This window comes from Chaetura pelagica, unplaced genomic scaffold (genome assembly GCF_000747805.2).
Source record: "Chaetura pelagica isolate M959 unplaced genomic scaffold, ChaPel_1.0 scaffold206, whole genome shotgun sequence".
Lineage (NCBI taxonomy): Eukaryota > Metazoa > Chordata > Aves > Apodiformes > Apodidae > Chaetura > Chaetura pelagica.
This window is the reverse complement of record NW_009953801.1, coordinates 735,375-744,484: the sequence shown is the minus strand read 5'-3', so window position 1 is coordinate 744,484 and position 9,110 is coordinate 735,375. Positions and strand designations below refer to the sequence as shown.

General features: G+C 46.1%; 1 protein-coding gene across 1 annotated transcript in view; it reads right to left on the bottom strand.

Moving 5' to 3' along the window:
• Positions 1–9,110, bottom strand: part of MIS18BP1 (MIS18 binding protein 1) — a 180,228-nt gene that overhangs the window by 12,967 nt on the left and 158,151 nt on the right. The window contains exons 2-5 of the mRNA XM_010001202.1: positions 5,023–5,151; positions 3,496–3,998; positions 2,147–2,223; positions 70–200 (exon numbers count right to left, since the gene is read on the bottom strand). Of these exons, the coding sequence (XP_009999504.1) occupies positions 70–200; positions 2,147–2,223; positions 3,496–3,998; positions 5,023–5,151 (840 nt within the window). The remainder of the gene's footprint in view (positions 1–69; positions 201–2,146; positions 2,224–3,495; positions 3,999–5,022; positions 5,152–9,110) is intronic.

Genomic DNA, 9,110 nt, shown 5'->3' with positions numbered 1-9,110 from the left:
CAGCAGGACGTTCAGTCATAAATCTAAAGCCCTTTCCAGTTTGTAATGTCACACTCAGAATCATCTGACCTTCTTTACTCATGGAAGTTTCATCCATGTTTCCCTCCAGCAGGTAGATGTTGCCAGATGATGTTTTCACCTGGTTGTGGGCGACGCGCTCCGTGATGGCGTTACTGCGCCAGGGCAGGTTCTTCATATCCCTGAGGAAAGACAGGTGACATGGAGAACAGAAACAACACTCTGCTCTCTCAGGAGGAGGAATGTAAAGTTAGAATATTGGTATTCCATGTGAGACTGGCAGTGTTAATGTATTCGATGAGCAATACAGACACTGGCAGGATGGGCTAGTTTTTTTTTCTCTTAGCATGGAGGAGAAACAGTTCTGGGCTTGTTAACACTTGGGCAGGAGACCAACTGAACATGTCAAGTACTGCACAAGTCAGTCACAGAACATCAGCTTCATGTTCGGCTGCAGAAGCAAAACAGACTACGAGACTCCATCCAGCTCCTTATCACACTGATACCACTAAGTAAGTTACAAAAGTACAGGTCAAATGTTTATTTTCCCCAGGATTATAATGTTTATTTCTGACCTTCCTTTTTAAAGGCAAGAACAACTTAAGAAGGAGCCCTAACATGTACAAAAATTAGAGTTGTTAATAAATTACTAAGGGAATTCTCCATGAGAAACAAAAACCAGACCCAAGCATTAGAGCAGAAAACCTACAGAATGTTTGGACATTTTTTGTGTTTGTTTTTGTTTGGCTGTTTGCTTTTTTAATCTATATATTTTTACAACAGTAACCAAAATATCACATTACTGCTCAGTATTAAGGACTGAAACCAAGACCACAATGAAAACATTCAACTGTGTAACTAGTCACAAAACACTATGATTAGTCACTTTAGGGGATCTACAGAACAAAGACATTATCATGTAAGCACCATGCATCAGATACACACCGACACAAACAGAAAGCCAATGTGTTAGTAGGGAAGGGTGCAAAGGGAGAGAACCAGTTTTTGCCATAGAGCCATGAAACAAATGTCAAAATCCTCCAAATCCTACCCCAGCAGGTAGAGCCTCTGGCCCGGCTCAGGAAGCACAATGAGTTCCTGCCCCTCACACCCCTGCTGCTGCCCAGTGAGGTGCATGGAAGTCACCGGGTGAGGTAGTTTCTAGCTACAGAACTCTCTTTCCCAAGGATGTATTTTCAGACTGTTTTCAAACATATTTATTGCAAGCTAAACCCCTCTGCTCTGACACTTGTTTTCCTGATCATCTAGCTATTTGAACACAATCTGACCAAAAACATCACCAAAACCCCACAGAATCAGTGTTCAGGTGGGTCAGCTGTTGCCATGGCTCACCATCTAGCAGCTGTGGGAGTAACTCCAAGTTACTCACAAGTGACATGGCAGGAGCATAAGGCTGATAGCAGTCTGCCCCAAGTTTGGCTGAAAGCAACCACAACACAGAATTTCTGTGACATGAAGCAGAAGCTCATGAGACCCCCAGTCAGCACCAGTTTGGGGGACCTACTTGACAAACACATTTGTCACTGTTCCTCTTAAGCACTTAGATTGACTCAGGTCTGGACTTTGAAATAACAATTTAACCAGTAGTTTCCTGGATGTGGGCACCCTACCTCATGTTCCCATGAAGGAATTCACCTCTTCCTTGATAAAGAAGTTTGAACTACAACATCACTTTGTATCTACCAAAGGCTAAGAACAGGTTCCATGGAGGCACAGCTCCCATGGCCACCTCAGCCAGGACAGCCACGGTTCCTTCTGTTCACCACTCCTCAGCCTCACCCCCCTGCACCTGCTCTGCTGTCCTGCAGGCTCTGAAGCAAACACTCCAGTGTGCTTAGTCAGAAAGGGTTTTAAAAAGCAGTAAGAGCTGTAAGTGCTGCCACAAGGGTTAGGGTGCAGGCGGAGGGCTGTATTGCCTGTGGCTAGGGAGGAAAGCAGCAAGAAGTGTGTGAAACTGCTTCCAGGAGTTACCAAGATATTCCCAGAAGGCAAGTGTCAGAGCTGCAGCTGCTCAGCCAGGTGCAGAGGGTTTAGCCTTTCTAGCTCAGCTGCTGAGAGCCCAACCAACATGTTCTACATCGCATTTAAAGCAGAAAAGTTTTCTTACTTCCGTTTTCCTTCAACATATATTGCTGTGTTGCCATCCATCACCCTAATTCTCCAGCTGGTTAGGCAGACATTTTTCTGTTACCACAAAAACAAAAAGTAGTAATTCTTAAATTAGACTGAGCTCTACAGCACCACCAAGGCATTATTAGCAAAGCAGACATTAACTGATGGATCACTTGAGATATTTGGGCACCATTCTCCTGAACAGAAAAATTGAAAACAAATGCTATACACACAAATGTTTAAGCATAATCAAGCTGGAGTCTAATGCATAAATGAAGAGAGTAATTTAAATTACAGTTACTTTTGAGTAATTGAATATTGACCTTCAAAAGACAAAGTCATTGGCCAAGACCTCTAGCAAATCCAAAAAGCTCCTCACAAGAAATGCCAGCACTTTGCCATACCTCTTACACCTTGTCCTCTGTCCTGCATTACTGTTCAGAAAAAGATACCCAAGAAAAAACAGAATTGTATTTATTAGCTACATCATTGCTGAACTTCAACCAGCATTAAAAAGGCTGTACCTGGTATTGCAAACTGCTGACAGAGCTGCAGCACCTTCATTTTGCCCTCCACAGCCAGCAAGGCAGTTGCACTTCAGAAAACAGTGTGTGAAACAGTGAAACACTGGCCTTTGTCTTATAGAAAACTTCTCAGAAAGCCTTTTGTAGCAGCTGAAACTGCTATTTCCCCTCACCACTTCAGCTGAGAGAGGGCAGCTGCTGAGGAATGCAGCCCACCTCACTGCACACCGTGGTCCTCCAGGTGTACCCAGAGCTGTAAATACTGCCCAGCAGCATCGGATCGAATTGAACAGCAGAGCTGCAGTCCAGCCTGCTAGGAAAAGGTTCTTGTCCCACTGAACTCAACAGAAGCCTGGATATTCTGTAGGAAAGCCAAGACTTTTCCCTCACTATCAGCTGTACAGTCTCAGTTAACTTGAGAACCTGCCCCAGCCTGCAGCTACGGAAAGTCTCTCCCCTGCTTGGACAGCCAGGAGCTGCATTGGCCAGTGATTGGTTTCAGGTCCATCATACCAACACTTGGCAATTAACATACTAAAGAGAAGATGTAGGAGATTCCTTCAGGTAGAGAACCCTTTCAACCCACACTATGGTTTGTGAATACTAAAACAAAAGCCCTTTTAAAAAAAAACACAAAAAAACAAACAAAACACAAAAAAAAGCCCTGACCTTTGTCATCTTGGAGTGCAGAAAAAAAATAATCCTTTTGATGGGAAAGTGTTTACCAGTACAATCTAATAAAATAGCAGTTTATTCTCTTCTGAGTGCTCATCACTTCTGACAATAAATAAATCACAACTACCAGCTAAAGTTTTCCCACCTCTTTGTCTGCTTTGCCAACAACTTGATCTGTAGGACGTTTTTCCAAAGCGACCTTAGAGCCTTCTTTTGCCTTTTCCTTCCTTGGAATGTGGACTCTGGGAGGAGAGAGCAGAATATCAAGAAAGCACTGGGAGAGCTCTTCAGAATTGTTCTCCAGTATCTTTCCCACTTCATGAGCAGCTTGCTTATGACGTGGCTGTAACTCTCTTCTGTCTTGATGAAGTTCAGTATGTTTTGCTTTTCCATTTCCCCGCCTTTCTTGTAACTGATCCCCATTTTTGACAGGGGCAGAGATTACAGAAGTAGTCACTGTATTGACAGACATTTCATCATCAGCATCCATTGATTCCACAAGGAAATTATCCTCATCACCCTTATCATTGTCCACACACTCCAGATGATAATTCCTGAGCTGCTCAGAAAAAGCAGGTTTGACTAATGGCACTTCTGTAGTTGTGGAAGGAGGAATGTTCTGCCTGACTGGGTTGGAAGGTGTTGGACCTGCCAGGTGGGAAAAAAAAAGGAAAAATAGGAACTAATAATAATTAAAAAATCAGGGATATTTGAGAACTAATGAAAACACATTCATAAATTTAGCTTAGTTTTTAGTCAGAGGAGGCTGTACTGATTAGTACTGCAATAGTGAAAGCACTGCCTGTTTCTCCCAGGAATTGGCATTTGTTTGGATTCACTTTTTGTCAGCACCAGAACAACCCCCCTGCTGTTAAAGACAGATATATCTCCTTCTTTCCCCCAAAACCAAGCTAATGCATGCACCTCATATTTATTAATAGTATATCTCTAACATTATTCCTCTCTTTAATGAATCCACCTTGCACAGCAAAAAAAAACAACAAAACACAACAAAAACCTGTATTCACAAAAAAACCACAACCCAAACCCTCAAATATTTCTGTCTTTCCAAACTTGAAGTTCTGGACTTCTAGCCATGCTGCTGCTGTGCTGGGAGCTACTGGCACTGGGGGTTGAGTCTTCAGGTAAGTTGAGTTTTGAAGTTGAGCATTACTAAGACTTTGGCATGCATCTCTGACTTCATCTGTGTTTTCAAAAGTGAGTTACAGGACTCAAGCATATACAGGGTTGCTGTTAAGTAAAAATATGAAAAAATACAACCCACAAATATATGACAATTCCTCATGGAACCAAACCTCCTCTCTTCATGTATTAAAAGCTAGGAGAGAAGAGCTTGCAAATAAGGGGTTTAGGCTTTTTTTCACCAGCTTTCTCCCCCACTTGGCAAAGCATTACGTCTAGTCTCCAAAGAACTGCTCAGCCCAGCAGCCTGGAGGCAGGTGGTGTCGCTGCCAGAGGCAGGTGCACCCACGGGCTGCAGGCACAGCCCTAACCCAGTGAAACCCGGTCTAACGCTGCCACCAGGTGGGAACGGGCAGATTTGCAGGTTTGTTTCACTTGTTCTCCCACTGCCCACAGAATATAGGAAAGAACCATGCTCTGCCAAAGATTATAAGGATAGAAAGGGTTTTTTAAGAGCAATACCAAGTACCTTGTTGCTTCTGCTGCTGCAATTTCTGCTTCATGCGCAGGAAGAACTTCTGAGGGGACTCCAACACCAGAGGGTCTGTGGACAGTGCTTTCACAGTTGGGTTCTGAGGGACCCGAGTGCCAAGTAAGTCTGGAAATTAATATTAAAAAATCTTTTAATTTAGGGGCAGAAAACATTTTCATGTGGAGGTAGGAGAAGCGAAGTACATACTTCATAAGATACTAAACTCTGCTAACAACAAGATGTTTTGTTTTCCTTCCCAAGATGGACAGGGCAGTGCAGCCTTTCCCTTTCCATAGGGTTTGGCTGTTCCCTGCCCCAGCTGCACACGAGAAGTACCCTCAGGTGTGTGTCTGTGTCTGGATGCAACCCAGCCCCAAGGAGCCAACAGCAGGTTGGAGGTGCCTGCAAATGGGGAGTGTTTCATACTGGTAAGGTCTAACAAGTAGCATGGATCCTAACCCCTTCTGATACTCCATGAAAAGCCATTATCAGTTTGTAACGTTGCAAGGGCAAAACCAGACCTTTGGGAAACCTGCTGGTAAAAAGCAAAAAAAAAACTTCAGGAATTTTCACTTGTTATAAGAATTGTAGAATGGTTTGGGTTAAAGGCCATCTAGTCAAATGTCCACACAGTGAGCAGGGACATCTCCAACTTCATCAGGTTGCTCAGGGCCTCATCCAACCTGACCTGGAATGTTTCCAGGGATGGGGCATCTACCACCTATTAAAAAATCTTTTAATTTAGGGGCAGAAAACATTTTCATGTGGAGGTAGGAGAAGCGAAGTACATACTTCATAAGATACTAAACTCTGCTAACAACAAGATGTTTTGTTTTCCTTCCCAAGATGGACAGGGCAGTGCAGCCTTTCCCTTTCCATGGGGTTTGGCTGTTCCCTGCCCCAGCTGCACACGAGAAGTACCCTCAGGTGTGTGTCTGTGTCTGGATGCAACCCAGCCCCAAGGAGCCAACAGCAGGTTGGAGGTGCCTGCAAATGGGGAGTGTTTCATACTGGTAAGGTCTAACAAGTAGCATGGATCCTAACCCCTTCTGATACTCCATGAAAAGCCATTATCAGTTTGTAACGTTGCAAGGGCAAAACCAGACCTTTGGGAAACCTGCTGGTAAAAAGCAAAAAAAAAACTTCAGGAATTTTCACTTGTTATAAGAATTGTAGAATGGTTTGGGTTAAAGGCCATCTAGTCAAATGTCCACACAGTGAGCAGGGACATCTCCAACTTCATCAGGTTGCTCAGGGCCTCATCCAACCTGACCTGGAATGTTTCCAGGGATGGGGCATCTACCACCTCTCTGGGCAACCTGGGGCAGTGTCTGACTACCTTGTTTGTTACAAATGTCTTCCTGATATCTAGTCTGAATCTCCCCTCTTTCAGTTAAAAACACCCTCCCTTGTCCTATCACTACTGGCCCTGCTAAAAAGTCTGTCCCAAACTTCCTTATAGGCCCCTTTGGGCACTAGAAGGTGCTCTAAGGCCTCCCTGGAGTCTTCTCTTCTTCAGGCTGAACACACCCAACTTTCTCAGCCTGTCCTCACAGCAGAGGTGCTCCAGCCTCTAGATCTATGTTGTGGCCTCCTCTGGACCCACCCAAACAGGTCCATGTCTTTCCTGTGCTGAGGACCCCAGAACTGGACCTAGCCCTGCAGGGGAGGGGTCTCACCAGAATGGAGTAGAGGGGCAGAATCCTCCCCTCAACTTGCTGCTTTTGAAGCAGCCCAGGATATGGATGGTCTGGGCTGCAAGTGCACAATGCCAGGTCACCACTACTCCCAGGTCCTTCTCCACAGGGCTGCTCTCAATCCTTTCATCCCCCAGTCTGTGTTAGTGCTTGGGATTGCCCTGACCCAGGTGCAGAACCTTGCATGTGACCTTGCTGAACCTCATGAAGTTCACCAGGGCCCACTTCTCAAGCTTGTTCAGGTCCTTCTGGATGGAATCTGATCCAGATTGCATTTGATCCCACTGTTATGTCACTGATAAACATACTAAACAGTGCTGGTCCCTATATGGACTACTGAGGGACACCACTTGTCACTGATCTTGGTCTGGACATTGAGCTGTTCACCCTCTGCATGTGACCATCCAACCAATTCTTCATCTACCAAACAGTCCACCCATGAAATCCCCATCTCTTCAATTTAGAGAAGAATGTTGTGGGGGACCATGTCAAAGGCCTAGCAGAAGTCCAGAAAGATGATGACATCTGTGGCTCTTCCCTTGTCCACCGATGTAGTCACTCCAACATAGAAGGCCACCAGGTTGGTCAGGCAGGACCTGCCCTTGGTGAAGCCATGCTGGCTGCCTTCAAACACCTCCCTGTCCTCCATATGCCTTTATGCAGCTCCCAGGAGGATCTGTTCCCAGGCACAGAGAGGAGCTGTCAGGTTGGCAGCTCCTAGGATCCTCCTTTCTGCCCTTTTAAAAATGGGTGCAATCTTTCCCTTGTTCTGGTCACCATAAACAACAGCTTAACCTCATTTTAATTACACCTAGCAGAAATACTAGGAGCAACAAGTGGGTTTATGTTGCGGAAAGGAGACTTGGGAAAACTTTTTCATTTCTCACCACAAAACGAGGGCACTGCCACCTCTGTAATGGCAAGTTCTTTTGAGTGCAACATCCAGCTGTCCATGCCTGTGGCCAGATATGTCAGGCCGAGCACTCAGCCCAATTTTCTGCAATTGTGTCTTACAATGAACACAGACAAGCCAAGTAGTTAACCCCCCCACCCAAAACTGGGCAACAGTTTAGCACAGGAGATCTGTAAGTAGTGTAGTTCAAACAGGAATGCATGCAGCAAAGCAGCATGACCTGTCTGATAAACCAGCCAATATTCCAGTGGGTGTCACACTCCGGGTGGTCAGAGCATGAGAGCAACAGGGCACCAGTGCAGGACACCTTCCTCTTTGTTATGGCCACCAAGGGGATCCCAGGGCTGGAGCAGCTCTGCTCTGGAGCCAGGCTGGGAGAGCTGGGGTGTTCTGCCTGGAGAAGGCTCCAGGGAGACCTTAGAGCAGCTTCCAGTGCCTGAAGGGGCTCCAGGAAAGCTGGGGAGGGGCTTTTCATCAGAGAAGACAGTGGTAGGACAAGAGGTGATGGTTTTAAACTGAGAGAGGAGAGATTCAGGTTAGATATTAGGAAGAAATTCTTCACTCTAAGCGTGGTGAGGAACTGGGATGGGTTGCCCAGAGAGGTTGTTGATGCCCCATCCCTGGAGGTTTTTAAGGCCAGGCTGGAAGAGGTTTTGTGCAACCTGGCCTAGTGGTTCCCTGCTCATGGCAGGGGGGTTGGAACTAGGTGATCTTTAGGGTCCCTTCCCACCTCAATGATTCTATGTTTATACCTGTAACCTGTACAGGTCTATGAGCCAGAGGACCTTCCCCTCCCCAGCAGCTACAGTGCTTTACAGGAGGGACACAGCACTTCCCACTTCCCCTTCCACCAACTAGCCAGAAACAGGGAATGCACTGGAAACGTCATCAGGCTGCCAAGGGAAACACCCCAGGATTTCAAAGCCCAAACAACTCATCCACCAGCCTTTCTCCTTTCTGCATGGACTGCAGGGAGTAGTTAAAGTAATCAGGTGTTCTGATATTTTTTTTTTAAACTGTAAGTGCAATTCTCTGCTTTTTAGGACATTGCAAAGGGTCAATCCCATCCACAAACCCAACAGAGGGAACAGCTAAAGAAAGACTGAGCAAGAAAGGGAGGAAACACCCAGGGGGGGGGGTTCCTCGGAGGTAAAGAAAGGAGAAATCAACTCTGGAACAGACATTTGAGCTTTAAAATTCCGCATCCAAACTCGTTTTTAAGGCCCAAACACGGGAAGGAAAACCAGTACCAGCACTTTGTTACACCTGCCAACACCCCTTGGCTGCTTTTCCCAGATCCCGGAAGAGCCATCGGTGGGAACGCGAAGTTGAACCGTTAAACACGGGCCGGGTTCCCCGGGGGAGCGACCGAACAAACCTTTTTCGGCGGGGCCCTGTGCGGGTCTGTGCCGAGCTCCTGCGGGGACGGGTCCGTGCGGCCTCTGCCTGCGGCCCGCGGGCTGCGGGGTGAGGAT